The sequence below is a fragment of the Rhipicephalus microplus genome, chromosome 1 (assembly GCF_043290135.1).
Source record: "Rhipicephalus microplus isolate Deutch F79 chromosome 1, USDA_Rmic, whole genome shotgun sequence".
Classification (NCBI taxonomy): Eukaryota; Metazoa; Arthropoda; class Arachnida; order Ixodida; family Ixodidae; genus Rhipicephalus; species Rhipicephalus microplus.
In genome coordinates, this window is record NC_134700.1 from 169,450,731 (window position 1) to 169,467,036 (window position 16,306).

A 16,306-nucleotide genomic window follows, 5' to 3' on the forward strand; every position below is an offset into this window, starting at 1 on the left:
GAAGGTCTATTGCTTCGGCAGACCGTCTTCCATCATGTCTGCCCGGTAGCATGTTCTTGGGCAGTGGCTTCACCACAAGCTGGCGTCTGATCGCTTGTGGTAGTGAAGTCTGTCTCTCCGAGTTCATCTGGGTTTATGCGTAGTTTGTCAACACCTCTACCCCACATCAGTACTTGACAGACGGGCTACTTGCGCACATTTGTGCGCCTCACGAGTTCATCAAGGGTGGTATATATGCCCAAGTCTAATAACCGGTCTGAACGTGCATATAAGACTGACTTGCAAGTCATGCGAATTACGCTAATAATTCTTTTTTTGTCAGAGAGTTGGAGATGCTAGTATGGGAAAGAGTAGACAATGCGGCTGATCAGGAAGGCTTCCGTCAGCCGGCACAAGTCTGCCTTCTTCATGCCATGATATTGCATGGCTGTGCGCCGGAGCAGGCCACATGTTTGGCAGGCCGTGGCTTGCAGCCGCGCTATTGCTTCTGAATTATGCGTATTATGTTGTTTTAACATTCCCAGCACTTGTATCGTTAACACAGGTCGGACCGGTCCATCTTTCATATTCACGCAAGTAGGAGTAGCAGAGTCCCCTGCAGCTCTGGGTTTGTGAGATTTATTGCAGATTACTAGAAGTTCAGATTTTTGGGGAGCGCACGCAAGACCACAAGTCTGAGTAAATCCAAGATTCTCGTCACAACTTGCAGATTTCTCCCGTTTGTTGAAGACGTGACTTTTGGTAAACTCGTTCACGATGACACAATGAGTGTAGGCATAATCAACACACAGATGCTTTGTATCTCTAAAAATTTATTCAAGTGTCATAGAAATAAACATATGTACACGAAAATAATACACAAGTGAGGGGTCTTTGTGAGGCTGCCCCTTTGTTTCAGGTATGGCAACGTTGCAGCATGAAAGCAATGCAGCTTTTCCTCCTCCTGTCCCAGTGGCAAAGGTAAACTAGGACATCAGTGACCTAGTTGATTCGGAACATTTTTACGCTCCAAACCACTACGCAATGCTTACTACTTGGAAGCAACTACAGATTAGCACACCACCACAAGACACCAAAGACACCAATTTTTGCCAACATGTAGCACATCACAGGCCACACGTTGAGTGCCTGCATACATGCACAACCGGTGTGCAAGTTTCCAGAGCAGATTACAAAGCAGGCTTGGTGCACCACACGGAATGCTGTCATCAATGGTTTGCGCCTGTCAGCATTTGATGCATTTGTTTTCAATTTGAGCCCTGATGCATAGCAATGAGGAAAGAAAGACCAAACATGTTTTGAAGAAGATCACAACCTCCGTAAACGCTAGGGCCATTCTGTTTCTTCTTTTTTGCCACAAACTCGAACGTCTCCACTCCGCAACACCAACTTTTGAAGCCGAAGCATCCCAATTTCTCTTGTACATGGGTGTACATACACACACAGTTTTGCTTGCATTTATTCGTACGCAGATCACTGCTGCACGACGACTGTCCTACTTGATGATACAACTCGCTTTGTTCGACAAAGTTTTACGCTCGACATTCAAAACACATGTTTTAGGGAAGCTCGGCAGCGAACTCTTTGAGAGGACACGGGCAAACAGAAATTGCACTGCTAGATACACGACGGCACGCACGGAAACGCTAAAACAAAGCTTACGGAGAGTGTTACTAGGGACTTCCGTGAGTAATGCAGTTGAGAGCAGTGTCACGCGGGATAACACTGGCAGTATGATATACACGTAACATAGCACTGAGTATTATTAATCTTTGTCTACTTACAGTACCCTTCCTATTGTCGACATTCTGCGCAAGAGGAAGCTTGACTGTCCACAACGCCAACACCCGCGCACGAGAATTCGCGAAATCCAGGTTCTTCGTATCCACTGCAATATGACTGGACTGTCCAGACAAATAAGAGACATTTGTCGGCAGCTCGAGAAAGGTGGCATAAAAGTTTTGTTGCAGGAGCGGCACAGCAGTGCTCCCGATGCGACAAAGCACGGAAGCAGCTCGGGGGAGTCACATGACACAAACGACATGGCATCAATGACAGTGCGATTGTGATTGGTCAGGAATTAGGACTAGTTGTGTAGTTTGGGAGATAGAGAAAAAGAACTGTACCACACGATTCACAAGTGTTGCACAATGCATGCACACAGACGGACAACACGAACACATGACACATTAGCAGTAAGCGTGTTGTTCACTTCTCAATCTCGCTAGAAAGGTGATGCATAAAGCTTGAGAAAAAGGAGGTGCCAGTATGGCTCTAAAAGACGAATAATTAACCTTGCACAGCTATCAGACATACAAAATTCCCATATATACTGTGTATCAGACACGGAAGCAATACTGAACCTGCGTCTGCGTGAAGGTCCTTCCAACACCTTTCACACTCTCCGAAAAGAAACTGACATAGCAGTCTTACAGATTAATAAAAACTTAACAGTGGTAATGTAAGAACTAGACTACACCAACAGGTAAGGGGCAGCATTTATGTCTGCAGGCATTAAATAAGAGCTTAGGCTGAAACAAGGACATTCACTGCTACAAGTCTGAGCATGTCTTGAGCTTTTGCTATCTTCGAAACAGCATGAGCAGAAGCACTCAAGGTCTCCAGCTCAGCAATGATTAATAAAAACGAGACAGCAAGACAGTTCAGTCAATGTGCACAACGTACCACACAAATGACCATTCACACTTGCAGTACGAGAGAAAGTTAGACAAAAAGAAGCACAGCAATGATCACATGCATCAGCTCGCTAAACACCTCGACACAGAGACAATAAACTGCAGAAATCGGTTGGCGTTCACAACATAAACGATCTTTGCACCGCCCTTGGCCACACTTGCACACATCCATGACCTTAAGCCTGCCGCGTGCAAGACAAGCTCCTCAAATAGCATAGCTGCTGCATTGCAAGCAAGCAGTGCCAGACAATCCCGCTTCAGCCCCATTCAAGAACATCCTGCCAAAGCAGTGCATGGAAAGACATAAGCCAAGACACCTGTGATGAAGCTGCGATGCCATCAACAGATCTACGGCTCCCTTGCACCCGCAAGTACAGTGCAGTCTGATCGAAGACAGCCCGCGGAAAGCATTTGTACAGACACATACTTATATTATCCTAAGCTACCGATGCGAATCTAAAAAGCAGTTCAGCAAGCATTACAGGGTGCCGGGAAAGTGACTACGGTAAATTTCTGGTGACAAACAGTGGCACCAGAATGGAACAAGTGCCATGCACTGGAACACTGTCAGTAGCAGTTTGCCGTTTAGTTCGTTGAACAGTTTTGCACCAGTAACGCTAACGCAGCGACCTACTAGTGCGCAACCTCTACAAAATGGCGAGCAAAGACGTAGTGCTTGTTGCGAAGCAGATTCCGTGGGCAAGAAGGAAAGCAGGGAGAGAAAAGGGGCAAAAAATCACAGCACGGGGTACTGCCACAAACACTACGGTCGCTGTTGGTTCCCGGAAGCTTTGAGCTCTCAGGAAACGAGGGTTTTGCAAAACAAAGAAGAGCTCTGCCCGTGCACCCGCAGCACTCCTGTGGTATACACCGCCTCACAAGCAGTCAGGTCGAGGGGCACATTGAGAAAAAAAAAAAGAGAGGGCGCCATGCAGAATGCCCAAGGTTTTACACAATCGAGACGAACAAAATAATATACATATCATAGGCAGCCATCAAGTCGAGGTGAAAAACAAATTCACGGTGATTACGAGTCGGTTCCTCGCAATGGAAACGAAGTACTTCCCCTTTTTTTTCACCCTCCAGAAAAGAGCTTACACACATGCACACAGCACAACACCACTGCCCACAGGTGCACTAGTCTATCGCTTTGGAGATGAAGTCGAGAAAGCGCTTGGCGTACTGCTCCGGATGCACCGTCGAGATTTCTGCCCCTGCGCCGTGCTTCATTGTCTTTGCTGCTTGCGCAGTGCGTTTCTTCACACCGTAATGTGTGAGCACGTCCACTAGAGCCATGAAGTACACTTCTTTCTTTCCAGCACCTGAAGACAAACATGCAATGGAAGACAAAGAAAAAAAATTATTATTTCAGTACTATTTCGTACCAGAGCATTCGCTGTGAAGTGCAATGCATGAGCAGCTGTTGCAAGCATGGCTAGAGGAAGTTTCTAGCCAGAGGCATCAGTGCTTTCTAGTCAATGCCATAGTACGCTGCCCCGCAAACCGTAAAACAGCGCGGACTTTGGCAACTCGAAGCATGGTGTGCTTTATCATGGTGTACTGCTGCCTCAGTTTCATTCAATTTCCCCCTTTTTTATGGCTATGGGCTGCTTGCTGGGAATGCGCAATGAACACATGATAGACCGCACAGGTATGAACCATCGCTATGTAGCAGAATTGTGAGAAACGCGTGATATCTTACTAGACAGTGCCATTCTGCCACAGCCTGTGCTTTCCAACACATATTTGTAGTAAGATGTCCGAGTGTACTGCACAATCTAGGATATGTTTGAAATATGTCCTGCATGAAATTACAATGAAATTTCTAAAGTCTTCGAAAATTCCGACACTTATGAATATGCGTGAGGAAATATTGGTCGCAAGTCTATGAGCCCAAGATTTATTAAGCAAAATCAAAGGTTCTGTAGCATAACCATATTTCTTTTTGATGCGTACTGTTTTAAAACACACAACTAATATAGCTTTAAAGTGGTTTTTGCTATTGTATGCACAAACATATAAATTACATGTCAAAACACTAGCACAGTGGAAGACCGTGCATGATTACCTTCTCTTACCACAGCAAAATGCAAGCGTATCCAAATAGTACATAATTTCTCTTGAAAAAGTATGATAAGGCACAGCTGATCAGAAGTTACATTTTCTCCTGCTGCCCAAAACTACAGGCTTTTCCGCTCACTTTAATCCAAGTTCCAGCTTAAATAATCCGCACGCCATTGAAATAATCTGAGCGCCAAGCTATTTAATCCATGTACGACAAAGTTAATCCACACGCTAACATATTTAATCCAAGCACCAACTTAATCAGGCCACGTGCCAGTGAGCTTAGTCCAAGTGCCAACATGTTTAATCCAATTGCATTTGGCTTTAATTCAAGTGCCAGTCAGTTTAATCCATTCACAAAAAGCCGAACACGGGGTGTAAAAACGGCAGTACAATTTAAATGCTGTTCTTACAATATAAAACACAATAGCCAGAAGGTAGAAGAAATTATTATTATTAGGATTCGCCGCTAGTATATGTGAAAAAAAATATTTGGGCCGCAGTTCGCTTGAGTCGTGCTTGGAGCGCTTATACTTTGCTATGTACAAGTTTGTAGATGAGTGCTTGGCCTGGGTGAAGTCATTTTAATGGCAATGAAAGAAAAAGCAGGAACATGTTAATGAATATTTTGTGTTCCTCAATAAAGCACATAATTGGATTTCTATAGCATTACTTGACTCTGCCAGGTCATGTAATGCAAAGGACAGAATATGATTATTGGAGTGCCAGAATGCATACCAAGATATGGAAAACCTGGGCGTGGGCAGCGATGGGTCAAAAGCAGGTACATGCTCAAAAAATTAGGAGGGCCTCACAGGGCAGAGCGAATCAGAGATAATTCGAAGAGGTTTTCATCCTGCACTGCGTATAAGATGTAAACTTGTGATCCTGATATGGACAACGGAAGTCATATTTTCCATTCACATTAGCTGTTATCTTTTTATTCAAACAATTATGTGTATGCAATGAAATATGCATGTTTTAAGCAAACATGCTTCAGCAACATTAGTATCATCTGTTACATAAAAACAAGAGTATCTCCTTTCATGCTTTTATAGAAAACTTAATTCCACACGAACTTAAACAAATGCAAGTTCAGTTTTTTAAATGGTTATTTATGATGTCAAGAACAGATGAACATCATCTGTCGGTTATCATTGTTCTCACCGAGCTGAGCAGACGACTGTGAACACCTCAGCGAATAAGCAGCCAAATGCCATCTGCTGAGCAGATGACATAAGTCTCTGCATATGTGATGATGCAGATGATTAGCCGGAATAATTCAGTAGCGATGAAGCATAGACTAACATGAACTTTATGAGCAAATACATTGAATACGCATAAATGCAATTAATATGAACTGTTTTTTTTTTTACTTGAAGCTATGACACCAAAATGTTGGGGATAAATAGCACTGCACCTCATTTCATAAGCACGTATAGGCGAGCGAAAAGTTCTTCCTGTTGCTCCATGTTTACATGATTCCGACATTTAGACTGTATAAAGTGGCAAATCATGTATTCCTGGTGCATAGGTTAAAGTGACTGGCACCTGAATCAAAGCCGTTGGCAATTGGATTAAATATGTTGGCACCTCGGCTAAATGTTTGGCACATGAATTAAATAGCTTGGCACTCAGATATTTCAGCGGCGTGTGGATTATTTAGGCTGGAACTTGAATTAAATGAGCGAAAAAACCTGTACTTTTCCTATATCTAGCACGAAATTCCTTCAGTTTGACTGCATGTCATGTAAATGTATTGAAGCCACTTTTGCACATGTAACTGAGCCACACGGTCGAAAGGTCAAAAATGTGGTCATTGCTGACGACATAGCAGTGAGAACAGAGTGCTCGGTCATCCTTCTTCAGGTATGACCTATGTAGAACATCACTCCACTTTTTGCCATAAAGTTCAGCTAAAAGAATGCACTTGTGTAGGCAGATTCTAGTCCTTGTTTTCCTAGGTTGTGTACAAACAGCTTTTATCATGTGTTCTTTCCAACTCTTCCGCACCATTAAAATACTCGAAAATTCGTACTCGAGGGATCTTCAGAACTTTGCTTGAATCATTAAAAGTTTCCATAAATATGACTCGGGGCAACATACCACCTGGCATTATGATGGGTACTGTTTTTCAGAACTGCAGCAACGTCATAAGCAGCTCTGCATTATTGTCAGTATTGTTTTTTTGACATCGGGGATTAGTCCGAAACTCATTATACAGTGTTTTCAAACGCGTAATTAAGGGACAAAAATGTGTCGAGTCCTGCAACAACTAGTAGCCCCTTCTGAATATTGAGATGCTTTCCTGCATGGCACAAGCATTGTGACCTTCAAAGCATATTGAACACAATAGATTATGACCAGACCGTCTTCTTTTTTTCCCCTTCCGCATTCAGCATCCGATTGTTAACCCTTTTGTTACTGTGGGAAAATGGTTGTTTTTTATGTGTCTCGGGAAGAGAGCTTTTGCCAGTTTGAAAAATACACCAGCACGCATTGCCGTATGCCAAACTATGCATAATGAAATGCTCTGTCCAAAAACATAAGTTGTAAATGCAACATAACTATTGTGCAATGTATAAAAATGTGAAAAGTGTGTAATTTTTTTAGGTTGCCAGTTGATAACTAGAGCAAAAAAAATACTGTATGTGCAGAAAGATTTAAAACAAAGAAAATTCAGAATATACATTTTAAAGATAACGGACCCAGAAATAGTATCAAAAATAATTGTTCCACACAATGTTTCTATTGGCATAAAAAAAAAGTCTATATCAAGGTACTCCTTCACTGCTTGTACCATGCGGAGAAGCATTTCCTAGTTATTAATGAAACACGGGTGCACTCGTGCAGTTTTCACAGAAAGCTTTTGTCTGTTTTTTTTACGATAAGAGCCTGCTGGTGTTCCAATATAGATAGGTGCCCGCGATGCGGACAATGCCTACATAAATCAGATGTCCAATGAACTTCACCAGTTCGTCTGGCATCATCTCTTGCCATGAGCCAGCTTTATCTGCATAGATTGCGTTCCAAAATATGCATCTGAGCATATTGTCGCGGTTCAACGTAAGCAGTTCACCGAGACGTTGAGTCCGAGAACCGACGGCGTGTGTTTTTATACAGGAGCCAAGAGCACGAGAGCTAAACAAAAGCACGTCGTCTTCTTCAGTGTCCCTTTTCACGAGGCCGTTGGTGCGCACATCGTCTTCGTTCGTTGTTATGGGCGCGGCATTTGTCTCCCCTTCAAGGAGCATCGCCCCGATGCTATAGCTGAGCCAGTGACTTGCGCATAAAGTCAGTTTGTAGAAGCGACGGTGCCTCGCAGAGTCACTCGCTGACGTATGGCTTAATGCGCACTACGTGCACAAGTTCAGGTCGGTGCTGGCGACGCCTTGTACAGTTTGGGCTATCCGGGACGACTTCATAGGTAACGTCAATTAGTCGTCGCAGCACTCGATAAGGTCCGAAGTACCTTCTGAGCAACTTTTCGGATAATCCCCATCTTTGTACAGGCGTCCACACACATACCCTGTCCCCAGTTTCGTATGTTACAGGTGTATGACGTACGTTATAGCGGCCTGCGTCGTACTCTTGCTGTTGGTATATTTGCAGACGTGCGAGCTGCCTGGCTTCCTCTGCACATTGAGTAAACGCGTCAGCACTCGTTTCGTTGTCATCGCATTCATGTGGCAGCATCGCGTCCAACATCGTTCGTACTTCTCGTCCGTGAATAAGGCTGAATGGGGTCATCCGTGTGGTTTCTTGTTTCGCAGTATTGTACGCGAACGTTATGTAAGGGAGAATCTCGTCCCAGTTTTTGTGTTCGATGTCCACATACATTGAAAGAATGTCTTCCGAAAGAATTCATTGAAAGAATGTCTTGTTCAGTCGCTCGGTCAACCCGTTGGTTTGTGGATGGTAAGCTGTCGACTTGCGATGAATAGTACCGCGGAGCACCAACACATGATCTAAAAGCGCGGTGGTGAATGCGGTTCCGGGATCTGTTATAACGATCGATGGGGCACCGTGCCTGAGCACAATGTTCTCTATGAAGAACCGGGCCACCTCCTCTGCTGTGCCTTTCTGGATGAATTTTGTCTCGGCGTAGCGAGTAAGGTAGTCTGTCGCCACTATAACCCAGCGGTTACCAACACTAGAGGTAAGAAGTGGGCCCAAAAGGTCCATTCCAATCTGGTCAAATGGCGTTGCCGGGATCTGGACAGGGCAAACTGGCTCGTTTCGTTGGAGGTGACTTGCGCCGCTGGCAATCGAGGCAGGTCCGAATATGATGCTTCACGGCAGTGGCGAGTCTAGGCCAGTAATACCTCCCTCAAACTCTGCTCAGTGTGCGCGTGTAGCCTAAATGTCCAGATGTTACCTCGTTGTGGCACGCTTGTAATACCGTATTTACTCGATTCTACCGCGCCCTCGATTGTAACGCGCACCCGATTTCCACCGCGAAAAAAAAAAAAACGTAAGACATCGATTGCAACGCGCACCCATTTTTTCTCGCTGGCCCGCATGATCACACCACTCGAAAAAACGACTCCTTTCGGGAGCGTCTTCCATTTAAATATGAGATACGGGCGAAGCTTGTGCCCATCTGACGTGTAACAGAGCATTGCCGTCACTGTAGTTTTACCGTGGACCGATGTCAGCACGCGAACTTGCTTCGCCCCCTTCTTCTCGACGGTTGTGGTGCCAGGCATGTCGAAGTAAAGAGGCGTCTGATCGGCATTCCCGATTTGCCCAAGCAGGTAGTCGTTGTTGCGCCGCAAGTTTAGGACGAACCTCTGAAAACTGTGAAGCTTTTCATCGTACTCCTCCGCAAAACTTTTCGCATATGCATGTTCCCCTGCGGAGGGAAAAGCCTTTCCTCTTCATAAAGTTAGTTAGCCAGCACCTGCTCGCTTTAAACTGGCTCCGCATTAGACCTTTTTCTAAGACTAATTGCATAGCCCGCACTTGGAGCAGTTCTGCCGTCACGGGCCGCTGTGCTGCTCGCTGCTAAAGCACATACTCGCCGAGCAGCTCTTTAATTTGCGGAAACCGACCCTGCTGTGGTCCACTGAAGCCTTTGCGTAAAGCTTTGCTGTCGAAAATCTTCTGCTTTTGTTTCCGCCGGTCCCGCACGCACGTTTCGGGAACTCCGAACGACCGCGATGCGGCCCGATTTCCGTCCGTTTCTGCACACGCGATGACTTTTCTTTTAAAAGCGGCATCGTGGTGCACTCGAGTTTTTGGAGTCGGCCCTTCCACGCCGTCGATACTAATGCACTACTAGATGACGAACTCCTCAGCACACGTACGAAGTGCCGCACATGAGAAACACATAGGCAGAAATGGACGACGCGCCATGCCGACGCACGTAGGGGGCGGCCATTTTAGATTTGCCGATGGCAATAGATGGGCCGTAATTTTTTTGTTCGTACTCGATTCTAACGCGCATGCGATTTATGAACTCGCTTAACCGGAAAAAAGGTGCGCGTTAGATTCGAGTAATTACGGTACCTCAGAACGAAGAGTGGTAGGGACGACAAGCAGGTAGGTGGACCCGTCTGACGAGAAGTTCATTTTGTAAAGGACATTGTTTCGCAGAAAGAACGACGATAGTCCTCTTGCAAAGGCTTTGGGCGCATTCTGGCTTCGTCCTTCTAAATAATTAATCAAGCCAAGTAGCTCAGGATCCTCATGCCGGTGATCTGCGATGGTTGACGTTTCGAGGATTCCGAGGAACGCTGTCTCTTCATTAAAAGAAGCAGCCGACTCTATTGGTGATCGAGATAGGCAGTCGGCGTCCGTGTGTCGCTTTCCCGACTTATACACCATCGTTATATCAAACTCAATCACCCGGAAAGATCTTTCAGACTTGTTAACCAACACAACGAGTAATGGTCGCTGATAATCTTGAATGGGCGGCCGTACAAGTATGGGCGAAATTTCATAACTGCCCACACCACGGCGAGGCATTCCTTTTCAGTGGTTGAGTGATTTGCTTCTGTGCGTGACAGAGTTCTGCTTGCGTAAGCAATCACTCTTTCCTCGTCGTCCTGGCGCTGCACAAGCACAGCTCCGAGGCCAACATTGCTGGCGTCAGTATGGAGCACTGTAGGGGCTGTCTCATCAAAATGGGCAAGCACGGGGGTCGTGTGTAGACGTTGCCGCAAGTCATTGAAAGCAGCTTCCTGTTCGTCGCCCCAAACAAATGCAATGTCATCCCTCGTGAGATGAGTTAAAGGTGACGCAATGCGTGCAAAATCTGGAATAAACCACCGATAATATGCACAGAGACCTAGAAAACGCCTCACTGGCTTTTTATCTGATGGTGTTGGAAACTGTGTGACGGTGGCAACTTTCTCGTGATCTGGACGAACTCCTGCGTAACTGACGACATAGCCACGAAACTGCAGTTCCTCAAAGCAGAAGTGACATTCCTCTGTATGGCCTGCAAGACCATTTGCAATGATTCAAAGTGTTCGTCAAACGTTGTAGAATACACAATGACGTCGTCAAGGTAGACTAGGCAGGTTCCCCATTTAAGCCCAGAGAGAACGGTATCCATGAGACGTTGGAAAGTAGCAGGCACGGAGCACAAGCCAAATTGTAAAACCTTAAATTCATACAGTCTGTCAGGCGTCATGAAGGCGTTTTTTCCACGATCCCTGGTGTCTACTTCAATTCGCCAATATCCGCTCTTTAAGTCCATGGAAGAGAAGTAACGTACGTTTCGAAGCCTGTCGATGGAATCATCTATGCGGGGAAGTGGGTACACGTCTTTTTTTGTAACCTGATTTAGCTTTCGATAGTCCACACAGAAACACAGGCTGCCGTCCTTCTTCTTCACTAGCACAATAGGTGATGCCCAAGGGCTTTTCGACGGTTGAATGACGTCGTCTTCAAGCATTTTTGTTACCTGCTGTTCTATCGCTTCTCATTCTTTCGAAGCCACACGGTATGGATTTTTGATGGATTGGTCTAGCCGTGTCCTCTGTGATGATTCGGTGCTTGGTCAAGGACGTCCGGCCAACTTTCAAGGTTGACGCAAAACAGTCGTGGTACCCGGCTAGCAGCACAAGCAGGCGTTCCCGCTGTTGCTGAGTTAAAGTAGGGGTGACGTCAAGGTTAGGTGCTAGGTCATGTGGGTTTTATGCAGGTGTTGCTTCGAGTGCTGAAAAGCAGTCACAAACATCTGCGATCTCGTCGAAACGTGCCAAAGTTGTGCCTTTTGGAAGGTGCCGTCGCTCGGAGGTGAAATTGGTGAACAGCAAGTTCGTTCGGCTGTCGGTGACATTGACTATTCCTCGTGCTACGGAAATCCCGTGAGTGAAAAGCAGCGAGGTTAGTTGGTCGGCGACTCCTTCACCGTCGAACGGAACGTCACATGCTACTGAAACGAGGATACATGATTGAGGCGGCACGACTATATTGTGGTCTTTAAGACGAAAGGATTTGTGCTCTGGTGATGTAGGATCAGTCAGACGAGCACTCTCGTGAAATGAAACCACATGGTCCGGGATGTTGATTATTGCGCCATGCTCCCCGAGAAAGTCCATTCCTATAATTAAATCTTTGCAGCACTCTGGGAGAACGATGAAAGTCGCGACGAAAAAAGAATCTCCTATGCTGATTCTTGCTGTGCATCTTTCAGTAGGGAGCAGCAATTGATCACCTGCTGTTCTTATATGTGGTCCTGTCCATGGCATTTTTACTTTTTTAAGATGATCAGCCAGCTTGTGACTTATTATGGAAAAATCAGCACTTGTATCGACTAAGGCTGTCACTTGCTCTCCATTAATAATTACATTGAGGTCGACGCTCACCAGTTCGTCGTTGTTAATATTCGTCGGCGTCGAGTCGTTCTGTAGTGGCAGTACTGGAGACTTTTAATAGTCTTGTGGTCGGGCTGCGACTTTACCCTGAGAGGTCGCCGCCTTTAGTTTCCCCAGTAAGGGCTGGGTGACCTTGTTCCCCGAAGGTCAGCAAAAGTATGTCGATTCAGTGACGATGTCTGAGCAGGGGATGGAGAGCGTGACCTGTGGGCGGAATTGGGCTGGCGATTAGGAAGTGACTCGTGATAGGTAGACCACGTTGTTGAAGGTCCTCGAAAACCAGGGTCATCATGGCGAACAATGTAGTCGGCGTTAGCACGGTGACCGTCGTACCCTGGCCGAGACGGGGGATGCGATGTGTCGCGGTACCAACAATAGCAGGCTATATGGCCGGCACCACCACAGTTGAAGCAAAGAGGGTGCCGATCGACAGTGCGCCAAGCATCCATTCTGCGAAATTGTGGGCGTCCCATGTCCTCTCGTGGTGGTGAGTAAGGCGTGGCAAGTGGTGGCTGGTGGCACGGAGACATCGGAGACATGGGCCGACGTCTGAAAGCCTCCTGCAATGGTTGTGACGAAGGTGCGGCTGTAGGTGGCTGGTAGTATGATGTAATAGGCGGGACGGGTGGTGGACGGCGGACAGCGTCGGCGTAACTCAGTTGACGCTGCTCGCGACCGAGATCAGCTGCTGAAAAAGTGTGCCCAAGTTTGTCAAGAATGACTGCGGCAACGGCGGTCACTGATGTATCCACTGGAGGAGTCCAAAGCTTCTGAATTTCTTCTCGGACAATATCTCTGATCAGGTCATGTAGGGAGCCCTGATTGTCCAGAATCACTCAAGCGGCGTTGATTGGGGTGGTAGTGGACGAGCGATCATAGTGCCCCGATCTTTGGTGCAGAGCACGTTCAATAGCAGTGGCTTCTCTTATAAAATCGGCCACGGTAGTTGGGGCATTGCGCACAAGTCCAGCGAACAGTTGTTCTTTCACGCCGCGCATAAGGTAGTGCAACTTCTTTTTCTCGGACATATTGGGATCAGCCTGACGACATCGCCACGTCACGTCTTCAGCAAACATTGCCACAGTTTCGTTAGGTTTTGGAAGTCTTAACTCGAGCAACTGCTGAGCCCGCTCTCGACGGTCGACGCTAGCAAAGGTGTCAATCAGCTGCTGACGAAACTCATCCCATGTCGATATACGGCCTTCTCGATTCTTATGCCACGTGTGAGCGCTGTCATCGAGAGTGAAGTACTTGTGGGCGAGCTTCTGTTGAGCATTCCACTGGTTGATGTCAGCAACACGTTCAAAATGCTCAAGCCAATCTTCAACATCTTCATGTGGGGCACCACTGAAGCGATCACGTACAAGTGGCTGAAGAAGTGTTACCTGGGCTGGATTGGAAACGGGGCTGTCTTGTATCCTTTGGACCAACTGTGGCTGGCTGGCGGAGGCCATTGGCAGAGGTACGTAATGCCTGGTAGAAAGTTTGTCGAAGGAGGTCAGCTCAGGAGAGAGGCCTAGCAACCGCCGACTGAAGCGGTGCACTGGTGTTGTAACAGGTGGCTGCGTGTCAGGACTTGATGAACGACTCCCAGATGGGGTGTCGAGCATTGGCAGGCTTGCAATCCAGCGCCTCCACCAGTGTCGCGGTTCAAGGTAAGCAGTTCACCGAGACGTTGAGTTCGAGAACCGACGGCGTGTTTTATGCAGGAGCCGAGAGCAGGAGAGCTAAACAAAAGCACGTCGTCTTCTTCAGTGTCCCTTTTCACGAGGCTATTAGCGCGCACATCGTCTTCGTTCTTTGTTTCGGGCAGGCAATATTTATCTATGTTTTGAAAATATTATAGAGGAAAAAAAATGAAACCACGTGCAGACCTAAAATTCCTCATGCCGCTCTGTAGTGCGGGCCCGACATGTGCTCCAGCGGCCTCCCTGTCGTGAGGTGAAGCTCTGCAGCCACCACAAGCATATCCCCAGTGACGTGCGGACCTCACACGTCACCAGAGTAGATCCGAGATTTTGCACAAAGGTTCGCAGCTACACACATGAGGCGGAGGAGCTTACTTGAGGCCGTAAACGAAACCATTTCCAGAACGGCCGCGGATGTCCCAGGCTGATTCAAAACATCATTTCCATCAGTGCTTGAAGTTGAAGTGCTGTCATCTTAGGACTCAAAGCTCGTCGTCACTCAATTTAGGTGTGGTTGCAAGATAGTCTCTTGCAGTGCACACTGCTTGTGGCGCAGGTGTGTACCCATGTGCGTGTGACGACGACGCCATAGCAGCAACTAGCGACACTTAATGCACCTCTTTCTGATGCAACAATAGAAGCGAGATCGAAGTTGCTGGAAACACAGCTGCACATCACGCCGCAGACACCAGGGGCGTACGAAGGCATTACCTCGCTGATCTGTGCGAGCTGGTCGCCGTCTGGCCGATCCATGTCTGATTCCTCCTTGACGCAGGCTGCCTCCTGGTGATCCGCACGGCATTCAGATGGTCTCGAAGTCATATTGCATTGCCCGTGATCCCAAGTAGGGCTGTACGCCGGGAGGCCGGAGGTGCTGATGCTGACTTCAGCTGCTTGCGGCGCATGGCTACCGTCGGCCAAGGCGTGGTGGGCAGATACGGATAAAACAGGTGTATAGTCCATTAATCTGTCTTCAGCAGACACGGATTGATTCGAGTGAAGCACTCGCACACTCGGTCAATGACTGCCGTGTAGCAGGCAAATCCCCCACCAGCTGATCACTGAGTGTGCTCTCCTCGCCGGTATCACTGGAAACTGCTGGTATCGTAGACCCGTAGGGTGTGTCATGTCGTGACCCATCCGGCAGGACAGGGGTGGACGACTCCACATGCCCAGGAGGCGTCGGCTTTGAAGGCCGCAATGCCAATTGCTGAGGCTCGAGGGTGGTCTTGTTGGCTGTTGTCGGGCTGGAGGACTGCGATGAGACATCGTGCTGCCTCACCACTTGAGCTCGGTATATGGTACTGGGCACGTTGGCAAAGGGTCGAGCTACCCTGTGCCCCTCTGTATCTCGCCCCACGAGAGAGGATGGAGTGGCCGATTGCTGACATGAATTTGGGTCTGGTACCAGCGACGAGTCTGGAAGCTCATGTAGAGAACCGGAGCGCTCAGCTTAAGCCTCGAGATGAAACACTTCTTGAACTCCATCCTCGATACCGGTGAGATTGGTCTCGGTGCTGGCAAAGAGGTGGGACGGAGTCCGGCCAAAAGCAGCAATCAGCTTGCAGCTCCATTCCACCTACGATTGCTGCTGCACGCCTTCATACCTGTGCCACGCCGTGGCAGGATTTTGAAGGCGGTCTATGGCTACGCACCACTTCCGATTTTCGCTCCATCCCTTGCGAGCTCCGAGAGCGCTGATGATAGCCACTCAATCGACGACGCCGTCCTGGGACCCGTCGAATTCCGGTGGTTCCCTGACGGCTGGTGATGGTGGGTCCGCACGTGAAAATGCAGAGATTACCGAGTCGAAGCAACTGATCTGGTTTGAGAGCTGCAGGAGGGCGCACCTCAGCTCTCCTCATTGCTCAGATGAGCAGGCCCCAAGGTCATGTGAGGCGACTGCATCCAACATGCGTTCGCTTGCACTCAGAACTGGTAAGATGGCAGGGAACAGCACAAAGCTCATCGCTGTAACAGCGTTGACCGTGACGTGAAGTCGCGCGATGGTACACCGCAGCTCCATGGC

General features: G+C 47.6%; 1 protein-coding gene across 2 annotated transcripts in view; it reads right to left on the reverse strand.

The window, feature by feature from the left end:
- Positions 1 to 3,603: 3,603 nt before the first annotated feature.
- Positions 3,604 to 16,306, reverse strand: part of PIP4K (phosphatidylinositol 5-phosphate 4-kinase) — a 122,421-nt gene continuing 109,718 nt past the window's right edge. For both annotated transcript variants that reach the window (XM_037429650.2, XM_037429649.2), the window contains one exon: positions 3,604 to 4,018. In XM_037429650.2, the coding sequence (XP_037285547.1) occupies positions 3,834 to 4,018 (185 nt within the window). In that variant the 3' untranslated portion in view covers positions 3,604 to 3,833. The remainder of the gene's footprint in view (positions 4,019 to 16,306) is intronic.